The sequence below is a fragment of the Pan paniscus genome, chromosome 5, assembly GCF_029289425.2.
Source record: "Pan paniscus chromosome 5, NHGRI_mPanPan1-v2.0_pri, whole genome shotgun sequence".
Taxonomy (NCBI): domain Eukaryota; kingdom Metazoa; phylum Chordata; class Mammalia; order Primates; family Hominidae; genus Pan; species Pan paniscus.
The window spans coordinates 49,688,122-49,705,313 of record NC_073254.2 but is presented as its reverse complement, the minus strand read 5'-3'; the positions used below and the strand labels follow the sequence as shown (position 1 = coordinate 49,705,313).

The following is a 17,192-nucleotide window of genomic DNA, read 5'->3' as shown; positions in this document are numbered from 1 at the left end:
TCTCTGACTCCCCACACTCAGGCCCAACTCTTGTCACCAATGAGAACAGGAAGGCCAGGGCTCCAAAAGAAGCCTAACTCTATGGGTCCCTGGCCATGCCCTGGTCCCTCAAATGCCCATGTGTGGAACAGCCCAACCTGGAGTGGGATATCGTCTGTGCCATTTCCACTTTAGTCTCTCCTGAGGCTCTCCAAGACCATGGGAGGAACCTAGTAGGGAACATTGAGTTCAGGTTCCAAGGCTAGCCACCCCCTTAAGAGTGCTTTTAGCATAAGAAGAGGTCCACTAAGCCCAGGAGCAGGGGGAGGGGCACAGAGATCTTATGCCAAGGCCAGATAGCTTCTGAAGGATGTAGGATACGGAATAGCAGAGCTGGCACAATGTCCATCCCAGGCTGGACAGAAAGCTGGGCATAGCTGCCCACCTGTGCAGGATGGCATTCTTGAGAGTAGGGTGGGGCAGCAGGACCATATAGTCTCACCCCTTTGCTCTCTAGGTCACAATATTAAAACCACAAGTTACTCTGTGCTTATGCTGTGCCAGGCACTTGCCAGGTAGATGCTCTACATGCACTATCTCAAGCATTACAACCCTAAGGAAAGACTGTTATTTTATAGAAAAGTAAACTGAGGATCAGAGAGGAAAGTAGCTTGCCTGAGGTCATACAGTTAGAAAGTAACAGAGCCAGGATTCAAACTCAGGTCTGCCTGAACACACATGCCATGCTCTTAGCCATTACGGTGGGAGAGAATGGTGAGTGATGCTGGGACTGTGAACTAATGTGGGTAAGAACCCAAGAAAGAAGCCCCAAGGAGGGGATGGCATCTAATCCTATCGCACCCCTATCTCAGGTGGCACAGTGGGCATGACAGGGAAGATGAGGCTGGCTGGGTAGAGGGGGGTGGGGAGCAGATGGCTGGGAGTGGGGTGGGGTGTTAGAAGGTGGGTGTGGGAGGAGACAGCAGAAGAGGAAGGGCAGAAGGAGAGTGACAGGAACAAAGACGAGACCAACATGAAAGCTCCCGGGCCAGCTCTTAGGGACTCAGGTTTCTTGTCACCCAATGGGCCCAGTGCCCAGGCTGCCAGGATAGCCCTGCTGGCAAGTTGGGGCCCAGTCAGGCTGGGCCCAGTGGGCATGCAGTTAGTGGGAGCCCCAGCGGGTTAGCCCTTTCCCTAGCAAGCCAGTGAGAGCAAGCGGAGAGAGCAGACATATTTACCATTAGAAACGGCTTGAGTGGGGATGTGCTGCTCTAGCCGCCTTTCCCCTGTTTGACATTGTAAAAAAGCTGTTTAGGTGCTGGGCAGAAGCCACTGTGGCCCTCTGGCCCCGGACCCCTCCCCACCCTCTCCTCCCCACTGCCAGCCCAAACCAGTAGCCCCAAATGATTAGCCCTGGGACCCTTATGACAGCTTCACTCCTCATCCTTATCCTGTCTGGTGGTATCCCCAAAGATGCCAAGCTCCCCGCAAGTGACTGAAAAACTGAAACAGTCTCAGAAAGGGCAACCAACCATGGGCCCAGGACCACAGAGCATGCTCAAGCCTAAGCTGGGATGCACCCTCAAGTCTTACTAACCACAAAATCCCAAATCCCAAAGGGTGCTGCCCTTTCTGCTAAACTATACTGCCTTCTCAGTCTTCCCACCGAATCTGAATGTCCTGACGGCCCCAGGCAATGATGTTTCCTCTTACCAGGGATGGCCAGAAAAATTAGATATATGGCAAGGTAAAATAAGTTCTATTGGAGAAGAGGAAGAGGAACTAGGAAAGAATATAGCTGTAAACCCCAGAATAGCCTCATTTGGTCTTTTCTGTCTCATTTGGCCTTTTCTGCTTTATTTGGCCACAGCCCAGTGTTGGAATAGGTCTTGAGTTAGAGAAGAGCCCAAGCTCAGTAAGGGTGTTTTCAGAAGCAACCATGTCTGGAACTTTGAACAGAAATAAATCAGAGAGGGATCAGACCTTCACATCCCTGGCCCCTGACTCATGCATCTTTTCTTTGGGGACTGCAAACAATTTCTTTTGAGAGACTGGGGATGTGTGAATGTGTCCAGGAGGTGGTGAGAGGTTTGAAAAGCAAAATAATTAGACCTATGAGTAAAAAATGAAAGGAGCTGAAACACACCAGCCCAAAGGTGGCAATGAGAAGAGCCTAAAAATGTTCTGGGGTCTTTGAAGAGTTAATTCAGAGGGAAACGTGGCAGGGGAGATTTTAATTATATAGGGACTTTAGAAATGGATATGCCAGTCTCTGGAGCAAGTGCCTGAGGGAGCCCTGTAAGAGCATCATCTGCTCTCCAGTTCCTATTCCTGCAGTGAAAGGGACAGGTCTCTGGAAAGTCTAGTTCCTCAGTTAATGTCATGTCTCTGATATACATAACTTCATACACAGTGACTGGATTCACACACCCCCATCCTCAGCATGCCGCAGCCCACCAGATGGACAGTCATTCATAAACACCTATGCCCACACAGCAAGCTCATGCCCTGCCTGGCTAAAGACACAGCCTCTCTCTCAGCCAAACCTCTTCCTTTCATTTCCCACTTCTCCAAGGGGAAACCTTGTTCCATCATCCTTCTCAGCACTAAAGACCTAAAGGCTAAAGGAATTAGGAATTAACTTTAAGGAATTAAACTCATCTAGGGTACCTGAAAATATGTGAGATAAGGCCTAAGAATTCAGGAAGAGGGATCCAGGTATTAAGAGGACCTCAAATCAAGGTAAGAGATGGAAGGCTGGAGTTGGTGAGGAAGAAACAGGGTTGCTGGTGGAGCTGAGAGGGAGTACCACTGGCATCTGGAGGAGAGAGAAGGAAATGGGGGGTAAGGTGAGGTGAGTAGAAAGGGGAGTTGCAGGAGGAGAGTGAGGAGAGAAGGAATAAAGAGGAAAAAGATACCTGGAGCCAGGAAACCCCATCTGTCAGTCAGTTCAGGGATGGTTGTTCCAGGAAGGAGCACTCTGTCCCACCCTCAGTTGCAGAGTGGGGACACTGGGCTTTGATAATTCCTCTGTTATCACACTAGTCAACCAAGGGCCTCTGGTCAGGCCTAAGCAGATGCATTTCCCCAGATCTCTTCCCACTTCTCAACTACAGCCTTGGTCAATAAGCAACTCTGCTAATTATTCCCAGTTTGGCAACACTTTGTCCTGGGATGAAGAGGGTGGTGAGGCTCCTGGAACAGGGTGGTAAAACCACTGGGTTGGGGAGGGGAAGAGGGCGGGGGAGCCCTTCAGTCTCTCTTAGAGTTGTCCCTTACTAGACCTGGCATTTTCTGGGTCTTAACTCCCTCACCAGTCCCTCTGTGCCCAGCACCTGGGCCCCATGCACTCCTCCACTTCCCTGGTTCCCAAAGGGTCCCACCCCCACCCCTATCTCAGGTGGACTGAGTTCTCCCCTGGCCTCACCCACCGATGCATGTCTTCCCGTCGGTATGGAGCACAAACTTGATATGGCAGCCGCACCGGGGACCCTGCTCTGTGTCATCGCATGTGTGCTGGCAGCCGCCGTTACCATAGTTGCATGTCACTGTGCACAGAGAGGACAGGGCCCTGTCAGCTTGCTCCTCCCTGCATCCACAGTTTTCCACAATGTGGGTACTGGCCCCCTTGCCTAGTTGCCTCCCCCATATTCCCTTTTCCTCCCAGCCCTGTCCTCTTGCCCCTGAAGCCCTATACCCCTTCTCTATGTTTTCACCCCCGACCCCACTGCCCCACCTGCCATCCCAATTATCTCACATTTACAGTCCCGTTGGTTCTTGGTAAGCTCAAAGCCAGGACGGCATTCACAGGCAATACCCCCCTTGGGTGTCTCCCGGCAAATGTGGGCACAGCCGTGGTTCTTGTTCATGCAATTCATTCCTTCTAAAAGAGAAGAAAGGGGCGTGAATGCTCTGTACCCCTGGATGTCTAGAAAAGAAAAACTACAGGGGGCAACTGGGGACCTAGGGAACTGGGAGAATTCTACTGAGGTTGAATTCAACACGAGGGGACTGACTCTCCTTGTCCCAGGCCTCCTGTCTTCCCCACAGACCTGGGTGCTCATGAGCAGAGCACAGAGCTGTTCTGAACGATGTATAACTAGCTAGCTATTGATACTCATCCCAACGAATGATCACCCTTTCCTTTAAACAACCAAAAAATTGTGTATAATAGGTGTCCAGCACTGTGCTGGAGATGGGGTGGATTTAGGAAGGTCCTAGAAAAATACAAGGTGTGATCACTCCCCTCAAAGAGCTTACAGTCAAACTGGGAAGAAGATCAGTAGCAATCAGATCTACAATGAGAGTGGAGGGTAATTGGTATAGATATTTACTATGCAATTTTATTCAACAAACATTTATTAAACTCTCACTACACGCAGGGCAGTATGTTAGGTGCTGGGGATACAACAATGAGTTAGACATAGTCCCTGCCCTCAGGGATGTCACAGTCTAGTGGGAGTGGGGGGCATGAGTCATAGAAACAGCCAATATAAACCCATTATTCCTGCCTGACCCTCCCATGCCAATCCAAGGAAAAAGATTTGGTGAGGCCCTCTCAGATAGGCAGCAGCTTAGAGAAGCTCAGCCATCTACAATTAGGGACAACATCCACCTCAGGTCTGGACACAGAGGATACTCCATAGTAGCCTTAATCCCATATTGATCCCAACCTCAAAGTAATTTCCCCAGATTTTGCCCTAACAGGGTGTCTGTTCCTAGATCCTTTAGGGTGTGATTGAGTTGAAGGACAAGAGAAGAAGGAGCTAGCTGAGTTGAGAATGGAGGGTGAGACTTAGGGGCTGCTGAGGGACAGCTGGGAAGAGAAGCCTGGGGAGGGCAGGGATGGGGCCATCCCAGGTCATGGGCTGACCTTCTGGCCGCTGGATACAGGTATGCTGGTTGTCGCTGAGGAAGAAGCCTTCCCGGCAGTGGCACTCATAGCTGCCCATCATGTTGACGCAGCTCTGCTGACAGCCGCCGTTGCCCTCGGCACACTCGTCCACATCTGTGCAGGATAGGTAGTCAGTGGGGTCATGGGGTACAGGCAGGGTCCAGGGTATATCCCAAGACTTCAGCACCAAAGGCAGTCTTAAGAACTACTACCCCCTAAGCCCAGCCTTAAGCCAGGAAGTCCTCACACCCTTGTCAGCTAATATTTCACTAAGTGTAAAAAGGCTGCCCTGAGGGCAGAGCTGGGAAGCTAAGCAAGTGGGGGAAAAGGGGACCTTTGAACCTCAAATGTCACCTAGGTGAAGCCATGCCTCCCTTTCCCTCACCTGTGTAAACTGGGTATGAGGACAGAGGACACCAAGAAAGAAGCCAGAGAAAGAGGAACAGTGATGAAGGTAAGGATGGAGATTGGTCACATTGGTCGGATAGGTAACTGGGGGTTGCAGCTGGTTGCAATGAGCAGCCAGGGAATGTAGGAACCTGGGAAGTGGCTCTGGGTGCAGGCAGAGCTATGGCCATGGTGCTGAGGTTGGAGGGACAGGGTGGGGAAAGCCAGCTGAGCCTCAACTCCTTGTGGAGCAAGGACCATTTCTGTGGACAGGCCACGGCCCCGTCCTTCCTCCCCTCCCCCCTGTGCCTGGGCTTGCTGCCATATTCCCTAGCCTTTCTCCTATTTTGGCTTAACAAAACAAAGTCTGACAACTTGGCGGGGAGGGATTTGGGGAGAGCTGCCAGGCCACACCCTAGATGGTGGGGGTGGGGGGCAGGGAGAACAGTAGGCTCTCACCCCCAAATCACCACCCCTAGGTTCTAGAGCCAAGCTCACCCTGGAGCCCCCCAATTCAACACCTTGACTCCATCTCTATGCTAGCTACTGCCCTCCCAAGTCCATGGCCCTTCTCAGTTTGCCTTGGCCCAGGAGGGATCACGTAGATTGGTTGTCAAATGGAGCAGCTAGAATCTGGGCTCCTGAGGGCTTCATCTGCCCCTCTCTTCCCATCCTCTCTGCTGAGATCCTGCAACCTTCTCTTCCCCTTCTGGCCAGGGCAGAGAGGCCCAGATCCAGCTGGCTCTTGCCCAAGAGATGCACCTGTTGGAAGAGCTAAGGTGTACTTTCCTGTGCTTTGCTCCTGTCTCTACCCTGTCTTTTGCTGTTCTCTTGACTTCTCCCCATCCCTGTCTTCCTGCTCTTGCCACATTCTACATGCCATCCTTCTGTCTGCTCCCTTACTATCTAACCTTGTGGCTTTGCTACTCTAGCCAAGCTCTTTCCTCCAATTCTCAGTGGGGAAGCTAAGGCCCAGAGCATGGACAACTTTCTCAAAATTCCCCTAAGAGCCAAAGGTAGTATTGAGACTTTGAACCCTAACCCTAGGTAATCTTTGTCCCTTGACCCTCTCTATACCTAATCATTCTCTTGTCCCTCTGGTTGGTTCTCCCCAAAACACTTATAGGGAAATGAGATGTGGTGAGAATCAGGGGCCTAGAAAAGTCAAAGGCAGCCAAAGAACTCAGAAGCTTCTGTGCATGTCCTGTAGGCAACTCACTGTCCTGGTCTAAGTGCCACAGCTTCCCTTCCCAAAGGAGTTTCATAAGAGGCCCTCAAGGGTGACTGGGCAGATATGAGGCCCTTCCCTGGAAGCTAAAGTGGTAGGAGAGGTGACCAGGGCTGGGATTAAGGGCCTAGCAGATATCAGGGTTTGGAGGCCAGGGTTGGGTGTAGAAACCTATAGCCTGGGTCCAATGATGGGTTATGACTAGGTTTGGAGGCAGCTCTGCAGTAAGGAGGCTCTTCTCAGCCAATAGGACTTAAGAGAATTCATCTATTTGGTCAATTGGTGGGTGAGGACCAGCCCAGCCTGCTTTTCTGGGCATCATTCCTTTTGTTTCTCTTCCTTTCCTGGTCCTTTATGCTTCTAGTGCCTGTTTTCTGTTGTGGCTACAGGGTGAAGTAATTTGGGAGAAGGCCCTGGGTTCAAATTTCAAATCCTTTTCTGCTATGAGCTTCAGATTTTCTGCTTGGGGAAGAGTCTGACTTGGTCCCAGTAATTTTCCAAAATGACAGAGACCAAAGTTGAGTTCAGTTTCTTAGAGATTCTCTTATCTCTGATCCAGCTCCTGGGACAAAGGAGATCAGTGAGGAGAGGGTGAGACTGGAGATTGCAGGAAGAACTGGGAGAAAACAAGCCTGTAAGGGTCAGAGGCTTCCTGGGGCATAGGGATGCACTGTCAACATCATCAAAAACATTCTTCCCATTACTGAGCTCCTACCATGTGCTAAGGATTGTACAGGGCTCTTTTCATATGTTGTCTTGTGGTGATCTGCACAGCAGCCTTCATGTGGGTTATTACCACCCCATTCTATTTTATTGTTATTTTTTGAGATAAGATTGCTCGATCTGGAGTGCAGTGACACAATCACAGCTAACTGCAGCCTCGACTTCCTGGGCTCAAGCCAAGGAAGAGCTCCCAAGTAGCTGGGACTACAGGTATGCACCATCATGACTGACTAATTTTTATTATTATTATTATTTGTAGAAACAGGGTCTCACTATGTTGCCCAGGCCTGTCTTGAACTCCTGGGCTTGAGCAGTCCCTCTGCCTCGGCCTTCCAAAGTGCTGGGATTACAGGTGCGAGCTACCACACCTGGTCCCACCCCCATTTTAGAGAGGAGAAAGCTGAGATTTCCAGAGATTGGCTGATTTGCCCAAGACCCAAGGCTAGTAAGCAGCAGAACCAAGATATCTGTGTGGAGCCAAATCAGCTTCCTACCATGCCTCACCACTGACTAAACCCACTATTCCCATCTCCTGGCCCTTGCCCTAGGAGCATTTTGTAGCAGCTTCTCCTCTAATGTTTTTCATCCAGCAGGATTTTTCATCCTAAGTGGCCAGTCTCAAAGGGGAGGCTGACCTTATTCTCTTGTGAATGTAGCTCTTCTTGATCACTCTCTCCTCCTTCCCTGGGAAATAGGAAATGCTGAAAAGATCTCTTTCTCCACAAGACATCCCTCCACCAAATCCCCTCTCCTTTGCTTACCCAGACAGTTGTGTCCGTCATGTGCCAGGTGGAATCCATCATAGCAGGTACACCGGTAATTGCCAGGGATGTTGACACAGTCATGCACACAACCTGCATTATCCTCTCGCTCGCACTCATCCACGTCTGTGGGCAAAGAGAAGCTGAGACAGCTGAACCCACCTGCGAACCCACTGTCCACCCCCAGACTCAGCCTTATGGTTGTGTTTACATAGTTATGTTCATAGCCTATAAGTCATTTAGCATTTTTCTGTTTTCATTTAAACCTAAGTCATAAACATTTTCAGGTCTCCATCCAGTCTTTCTAATTACCATTGTACATGGTTGCAGAATATTATTTTTCTATTTTTTCTCTATTGTTAGAGATTTAGATTTCTTTAATTTATTTTACCATCATAGATAATGCATCAAAGAACATCTTCTCCCATGTATTATTTTGTTACTTTGAATAAGTCCCCAAGAGTAAAATTCCTGGATCAAAGGAAATACCTTTTAAGATTCCTGGTAGGTATTACAAAATTACTTTTCAATTTATAATGCAACTAGGAATTAACAAGTGTATCCTGTCCACTAAAGTCTCACCAACACTGAAGCTCATAAATTTAATATCTCAAGGCTACTTTAATTTGCATTGATTTAATTATGAGGGGAAGATGTGTTTACATTATGAACTTCCTCTGAAGCACACTTTCTGTTCCCATCCATTGTGGATGTGGTGTAAGGGTCTAAAGATAAAGGTTCCAATGTCAGGGAACCTCAGGTCTTAGTCTTATGATTTTCATGCTCCCACCCCAGCCAGGTTGTGGGCTGTGAACTGTCCCCACCAGGGCCTCTGCTAGCCTGCATGGTGCCTTTGTGCAAATTAGAAAATGGCACCCTCTCTGGGAAGATGCAGTTGCCCCCCTCACCACCCCCCCACCACTTGACCAGTGGAATTTCTAGCCTTGATGTGATGGAGAGTGGCCAACTGAGGGCAGTGGCACTGGTTTGCCTTCTTCCACACGTCCCTCTCCTCCAGGTGCCCTCCCAGCCTCACCTTTGCAGTGTTTGCCATCCCCTGTGTAGCCAGACTTGCAGATGCACTTGTATGACCTCGGGGTGTTCTGGCAGATAGCATCGATGTGGCAGTTGTCAGTCCCCTCCACACACTCATCCACATCTGGCAGGGGCAGAGGGGGCACATGAGAACCTCTGTTGGCACCTCTTAAGGGGTGTCTTGAAGGTGGGCTTCCAAGGGCAGAATCCCCTCTTCTCTAAAACAGAGGCAGTGACCCCCTCCAGAAACAGGTGCTGTCTCACATCTCTCTGATTTCAGAGTAGGCAGACACTGATTTCGGGAATTCAGAAGGAACCCCCACTGCCCTCAAAAACACTAAATTCACAGTGACAGCTAAAACTCCATCATTCGAAACACTCCTTTTTTTATTTGAAAACAAACAAAAAACCCTTAGAGTGGGTAGTACACTTAACTTGATTAGGAATAATCAACTTAAAGTGAATGAGTTTACGGAGAAGGCTTAGAGGGAAAGTTAAGGGAAAAGGCATGGGAACAGTGGTCTCTGGGAAGGTGGCAGGGTCCAGCAATCACTAGTAAAGGAGGAAGAAAGGGGGATGGGGCATCTGAGGGATCTTCATCTGTGTCATGATTCTGCTTGAGACCAGGCCTGCTTCCACTTGCCCACCATGGAGCCAAGAAGCTTTAGAGGAAAAATGTTCCATCCTGGATGATTTTCCTTGGCCCCTGTGCTGCCAACAATGGAGACATCCAGAGCTGGCAGAGGTTGGCACCAGCTACCTGAAGCCTAATAAGTGCAGCCCTTCAGGCCCTAATCCCCAGTGTTTAGCCCTCTGTCTCCTGGCCCTAGCTCTAACAATAGGTGCTATACACACAGCTATACTTGAAGGAAGAGGCCACTCACCATCTAGCAAAAAAGAGGATGGTTAAGAAAGGACATAGATGATGCCAGGCGCGGTGGCTCATGCCTGTAATCCCAGCACTTTGGGAGGCCAAGGCGGGTGGATCATGAGGTCAGGAGTTCGAGACCAGCCTGACCTTGATGAAACCCCATCTCTACTAAAAATACAAAAATTAGCCGGGCGTGGTGATGTGTGCCTGTAATCCCAGCCACTCAGGAGGCTGTGGCAGGAGAATCGCTTGAACCAGGGAGGCGGAGGTTGCAGTGAGCCGAGATCGCGCTAATGCACTCCAGCCTGGGCGACAGTGAGACTCTATCTCAAAAAAAAAAAAAAAAAAAAAAAAGGACATAGAAAAGAGTCCAACTTCTGAGGCAATATTATGGTGCCCTTAAATCTGAACTGAAATAGAGAACGTGTTATTCAGTTGAAAACGCCTTATTGAGTGTGTTTGTGAAAGACACTATAATGATAGCTGTGGAGGCTCAAAGGTGACTCAGCTCAGCCAAAAGGAGAAACAAAAAACATGGAGCAGAATGTGGTACATGCCCTGAAGACATGAGAGATAAGGTGAGGGGGTCCTCCACCCTGCACATCAGAGTCAACTCTCCTAGGAGATGTCCAAGCCACAACCCCAGAGATTCTGGTCAGATAGCCTGGACTGGTGCCGGGCCATCAATATTTTTCTAAAGCTCTTCCAGTTATTCTAATGTGTAGTCAAGGTTGAGAACCTGTGTTACGGGGCAGATCAGAGGAGAAAGAGATTACTTCCAGCTGTAAACTGGGAAACCCAAAATAGTGTCTTAAGTAGCAGCCTGCAAGTGAGTGAGCACTGAATGGGAGGCATTACTCTCCTGTGATCCCACAACTGAGCACAGAAAGGAGATGAGATTTGACACCAAGACAATTTGATATCCAAGTGTGATCTATGGGCCATAGAATTGCCTAGGTTTTATTAAAATGCAGATTCTCAGTACTCATTATAGCCTTTTTGAATCCAAATCCTTAAGTGATTATTTTTACTGAGTGAATGGATGCATGGACCAGTATTCTCTCCAATTTATAGATACCCAGAGTCCTAGCTTGAGACAGTTATCTGTCCTCCGCTTTTATACTCTGAAACTTCCTGGGGCTAAGAAGAGAACTGAAATCCCCAAACACCCTGCCTCAAATCTCACAGGTTTCCGTTCAGCTCTTCATTCTACCCTTCAACTCCTATGCAGCCAACCATCATACCAGTTGATTCTAAGTGCTGGGAGCCTCTGTCTACACTTACTCTCCACCTCGCTCGGGCTCCATAGGCATGGTGTCTATCTGCTGGCCCATCCTGGGAAGTCATCCCAACGTGACAGAATGGAAAAGAGAGGGCATGGAAGACTAGTTCATAGGTAAGGGCAAGAGGGACCTCGCAGATGGTAAGGTGCTCTGTGGAGAATCAGTTTGTCCAACTGATGAACAGAAAATACAAAGAAATGTGCTATCACAGAACGATCTTAAGCACTGGAACCAGTCAGTCCCAGATTCAAATCCAGCTCTACCCTTCTCTAGGGATGGTTTTCTTATTCTCCATCTCCTCCCCCTTAAAATGGGGATGATAATACCTCCTCATGAGAGGCTGTGAGTAGTTGATGGGATAATTTGTGTAAATTGGCTAATAAAGTATCTGGTAAACAGTAGGGTCCCAATACAGGAAGCTTGAGATGGTATTAAATCACTGGTCAGGCAATAGATGCTCTAGACAGTATGACAGCCACTAGCCACATGTGGTTATTTAATTTAAAATTCACTTCCTCAGTTGCACTAGCCACAGGCCAAATGCGCAATAGCCACATGTGGCTAGTGGCTACCATGGCGGAAAGCATAGATATGGAACATTTCCAACACCACAGAAATAGCACTGCTATTAGCACACCACAGGATAGCACTGCTCTGGGGTTCTGAATAAGAGATACTCCCTGGGTCCAGCAGCACGGATACTGGTCTGGAACTGCTCCCCTGACCATATCAGAGGTATGTGCCTGTGACTGAATCAGCTGGTGCTTCACTAGAGACTGTGTCAGACTATATGGGCTCCCAATTCTTTCCTTTGCCTCCCATTCAGTGCTCACCAGTACTAGAGTGGATCTTGATGCTGATCACCACAAACCCAGGCCTCCCAGCAGATTCTTTTTTTTTTTTTTTTTTTTTTTTTGAGATGAAGTCTCGGTCTGTCACCCAGGCTGGAGTACAGTAGTGGTGTGATCTCGGCTCACTGCAGCCTCTGCCTCCCAGGTTCAAGCTATTCTTCTGCCTCAGCCTCCTGAGTATCCGGGATTACAGGCATGTGCCACCACACTTGGCTAATTTTTGTATTATTAATAGAGACATGGTTTTGCCACATTGGCCAGGCTGGTCTCGAACTCCTGACCTCAAGTGATCTGCCCGCCTTAGCCTTCCAAAGTGCTGGGATTACAGGCGTGAGCCACTACACCTGGCCACAGATTTTTTAGACCCCTCCTACAGCCAGACTTCTCCCACCATCTAACTAACCCCTCTCCCTCACCTCCCTGCTCACAATGCTTATCCCTCTCCAGCAAAGAGTCTCTGCTCTGGAAGACATTATCTCTTCCTGTTCCCTCTACAATACCTAACCATCCTATTCCTTTCTATGCATTTGCATATTTTCGTTATTCACATTGCAGATGCATTCCTCATTTTTCTCTTCCAGCCACACTATGCTCAGCTTTCCATTCCAGCTCAAATTTTTCTTCCCAAAAGCTCTTCCTTGTAAGCCCCGTTCCTGGTGAGTTCCTGGTCCAAGGGGACTGTTTTCCTCAGTTCATTTACAGCTGTCACTGAATTGCTCTGCTAATACTTTAAAGCGTGTTCAGCTTTCCTCACCTGGCTGGGTACCTGCTGAGGAAGATGTCCCTTCAATGTTTGGTTGGAGTCTTTTGAAGCAGAACAGACCTAAGACAAAGCTGTGAAAGAGGGCCCCAAATTATACTCAGTATCTCCTCCTTTTACCACTCATTCTTCCAGAGTTCTCTCCTACCATATGTGCCCACCCAGAATTTGTCCTTGCAAGGACCCTTCAACGCTCACAGCACAGCCTCATCTTAGCCTGTTCTCTCAGGATGCAGGTGCTTACTAGCTGGAAAACCAGTTGATGCTACTGGGTGTGGACTGGTTTAAACCAGCGGTTCTCAACCCTGGGGCTACACACTGGAATTCCCTGGGGGTTTTGAAAAAAATGTGAATGTACAGATGTCCCCTAGACCAGCTGAATCAGGATCTCCAGGGTGAGGCTGCGGCCACTATCTGTCTTCCTTTCCCAAGGTAATGCCAATAAACTATTTGCCCAAGCTGGGAAGAGACCGGGGCAGCCACATGACAGAGTAGTTAAGAGAGAGGTTCTGGAGCAACATTGTCAGTTCAATTGCTAGCTCTACCTGTGTCTGTGTGGTCCTGGGCCAGCCTCTGAACTTACCTGTTCCCTCCTCTGTATGTGGGAATAATATTCATCATAGTACCTCCCCATGGGGCTTCCAGGAACATCAGTTGAGTTAATACCCATGAAGTACTTAACATCACAGTGTGGGCATATAGAAAGTGCTCAACAAAGGTTTGCTATTTTTTTCTTTCTTTTTGAAACAGAGACAGGGTCTTGCTCTGCTTATCCAGGCGGGAATGCAATGGCATGAACATAGCTCACTGCAACCTCGAAATCCTGGGCTCAAGTGATCCTCCCACCTCAGCCTACTGAGTAACTGGGACTATATGCGCGTGGCATCATGCTCAGCCAATTTTTTAAAATTCTTTTTAGAGGCAGGGTCTTGCTATGTTGCCCAAGCTGGTCTCGAACTCCTGGATTTGAGCGACCCTCTCATGTCAGCCTCCCAAAGTGCTGGTATTACAGGTGTGAGTCACCATGCCTAGCCAAGGTTTGCTACTATTATTCCTTCTCTCCAACCTTCTCCCTGTATTCTTTCTGAACTCCCTTTCCCTATCAAAGCCCCATTTCAGGCCTGGTGTGGGGAAATGCAGCACCAGGTGAGCATGTGTTGGTGGGGAGGATTTGGGGAGACACATCCCCACTGCTTACTCTACCTGTGCTGGGAACTGCACAAAGAATGGGGGTGAAGTGGGTGAGAGGCCAGTTGGGAACCCAAAAGCTGTCCTCTACAATTCTTTTTGAAGGCTAGGGAGATCCCACTCCTACTTCAGGCCATGCATTGGAACCAAAGTTGAGGTGGGGGAGAGTGGTGGCTGCACAGATACCATAGACAAGCCAAGACCTCCCTGCCTCGCCCTGTCCTGGCATGAAGGCACAGGTCTGTAACTACAGCAGCTTTTCCCAGTACCATCTGACATTTCTTCTGAATTTGCTTTAGCGCCTAGCAGAGCACTCCATAAACTCTCCTAAAGTAGGTAGGAAGGGTAGGATGGGGTATGGGATATGAGGGTCAGAGGGTCAGACCAGAAAGGGTGGATTATTATAATACAAGTAGTCCTAAGATTCTGAGGATGGGCAGGTGTACCCTAAAAGGGAAGCAGTGGGATTCCCAAGTAAATACTTCATCTACTTCACAAGTTTGCCCAAGCCCAGCTCAGGAACAGTAACAAATGGAAATGAGCAGGGATGCCGGCTGTGGACAAGCAGACCCCCTAGGTAGAGTCCACCCCACCTTCCCATTACCACAGGAATTATTACCTTACCACCCATAGGGGAGGGGGTAATTGTGGGCAAATTTGATGGGCCCAGTGGGACAGTCAGAAACAGCCTGCCTAGAGCCCTAATGTACCCACCCACATATCTGTGACATCCTCAGCCCAGCCAGGCTAGCCCAGGATATATGGTGTGTGTAGCACACTCTGCTATTTTCCTCTCCTTGAATGTCCTTGAGGACCCAGTTCAGGTGCCTCTGCTGGGACACTCCCTGTGACACTACCAGCCTTCTCTGATCTACTCTTTCTCTTGACTCCTAAGACTTACTGTCAGGCTCTGTGGTCACCTGATCAATCCCAGGCTTGTGATACCTCATATGCTACCTTGTACCATTATTTAACTTTTAGTTCATGTGTATAATTTTCCTACTGAAGCAGTAGGAGCTTGAGGCCATGGCTCCTAAAGCTTTGAAACCCATGCAGCAACTGGAATAGAGCTCAGCATTCATTCATTCACTCACTCACTCAATAGTTATTGAGCACCTCCAACATGCGAAGCACCGTGCTAGGTGCTGGGGATTTGGCAGTGAACCAGAGATGAATTCTACATTGAAGCCACTTAGTAAATATTTGTTAAACAGATAGACGAGTGGATGGAGACATGGATGCATTAGTAGTGAGTGGATAATGTCTCTATCTGTGGCATCCCTTCTGCTCTATGTTACCTCAGAGAAAAATCTCACTTCTTTACTCTCCATGATCCCACAACTGTTCTGGATGGAGGAAGTCCCAGGAAGTTTAGTCTCAACTGGAGAGTAGGGAGAGAGGAAACTAAACTCAGAGGGGTAGTACCCACTTAAAGGCATCCATATGATGAGTGCTGGGGCCAGAAGAGACTGGAACCAATGAGTCATAGGGTCTCAGGGTCTTCAGACATCATATGGGGCTGCTACAGGGATCTTTTCAGAGCATCCCCTTCAACAGATGTTCCTCAGCCTCCATGCTAACTCTCAATGATGGGGCACCTGAGACAGGCATTCCACTGCTTGCCCCTGGTGAGTTCCCTCATTCTCACCTCTAAGTAACATCCAAAATAAAACCAGCCCAGCCTTGGGCCATGATATCCTAACCCACAGCATGTGCACATGTACCCACATCTGTGCATATGTGCTCTACCTCCAGATCAAAATAGCAACCAGGGAGATTGGCAGAGCCTGGAGTACCAGGCTGTCTTCCCAGTTTGGGACTGGCTGAGGCACTGTGACTTCAGTGAGAGTCTGGGCCCATCCTCAGTCTAGAAAAAGCGTATGCAAGGATGAGGGTAGCCTAGAGAAAGTCCAGAAAACCACACAAATGACCACCTGTTGATTCCAAGGCGGAGACAGAGCACTTTCTCCTTTTAAAAACAGTATCCTCTCCTCTCACTCAAGCTTAGCCTGCTCAACTGAACAGCCAGGAAAAGCTGCTGGTGTTTGGTGATTTGAAGGGAAGGGGGTCTGAACCTCAGAAGCTTGTCACTTACTGGGGACCCTGATGAGTTTCTCTCTGTTGTCCTGCCTTATCCCTAATCTAGCTCCCTGATCATTTGAATGTAACCCTAATTGGACAAGAATTTTCTCCCTTTCAGTATGGACAAAATCAACAACCATGAATCAGAGACTTTTAGAGGATGGGTAGTGAAGTGGGGGAAGAACAGAACATTGTAGAGTGAGGGGCAGAGAGGCAGGCAGTGGGCATGGGTAGGTTCTGGTTTTGTGATTAGTAATATTATCTCTTTAATTGAAAAAAATAAACTCATTTCAGATTTGTATAATTTCACTAAGTGTACAGTTTTTTCATGCAGGTTGGTTCACGTGGTCTTCAAACTGTCCTCTCTCATTGAATAGATGAGGAAACTGAAGCCCAGTGAGGATACCTCAGGAAAGAGCAAATAGCTAGTGTAAAGCCAGGATCCAGGTCTTCAAACTCCCAGTCCAGTGCTCTCTAACTACCCACTGTGTTCTCTAAGCACTTGAGGGAGGAATCCATGCCTTAGTCATTATTGTACCTCCCCCAACTCCACCTCAGCACTTAGTTCAGCATGAAGCATGCATCCAGTATATAACCGTGGAGCGGAAGGAGCTGAAATGTACATGATCCAGGGAGGAAATCAGCAGTGGGAATGCAGATGCTCTGAGGCTTTGGGCATGGGAGCAGCAGAAGAGAGCAAGGCTGAGTAGTGGGCAGGGAGGGTACAGACACAGTTGCAATAAGGAAAGGGTGGGCAGTGCAACAGTGGGCAGGTGTTGCCTGCCCTTGGATTCACTATGCTGGGGCCAAGCAGCTGGTTAGAAACAAAAACAAACACCAGGGATACAGGTTCCTGCTGTTAACAGCTTCAAACCGCCAGAGGAAAACTCCAAATAAATATAATTAGAAACTTGTAAAAACGTCCTCTCTGTAAACCTGCTCCCCAGGGTCTACCCTTCAAGCACTCCCCTTCCCCAGCCCTCCCCCCAATGCCCACATATCCTGATACTCCCCCCTTTCAGAGGGATTCCTTAGATGTATTTCCTTATCCTGGATCTTCCCTCCAGCCCTGCAGCCCCTGCCCAGGTCTTTCCTCAGCTTGTTACCACCAGTGACCAGACCTGAAGAGCCCCTGGTGTAGGCTCAGAAA

At 48.7% G+C, this 17,192-nt stretch overlaps 1 protein-coding gene across 3 annotated transcripts in view; it reads right to left on the bottom strand.

The window, feature by feature from the left end:
- SCUBE3 (signal peptide, CUB domain and EGF like domain containing 3) overlaps positions 1-17,192 on the bottom strand; it is a 48,178-nt gene that overhangs the window by 18,778 nt on the left and 12,208 nt on the right. For 2 of the 3 annotated variants that reach the window (XM_003808528.4, XM_055113492.2), the window contains exons 2-6: positions 9,009-9,131; positions 7,973-8,098; positions 4,853-4,987; positions 3,737-3,862; positions 3,411-3,527 (exon numbers count right to left, since the gene is read on the bottom strand). In XM_003808528.4, coding sequence (XP_003808576.1) covers positions 3,411-3,527; positions 3,737-3,862; positions 4,853-4,987; positions 7,973-8,098; positions 9,009-9,131 — 627 coding nt within the window. Of the gene's footprint in view, positions 1-1,217; positions 1,266-3,410; positions 3,528-3,736; positions 3,863-4,852; positions 4,988-7,972; positions 8,099-9,008; positions 9,132-17,192 lie in introns of all 3 variants that reach the window. The other variant, XM_063604845.1, reaches the window with a different exon arrangement.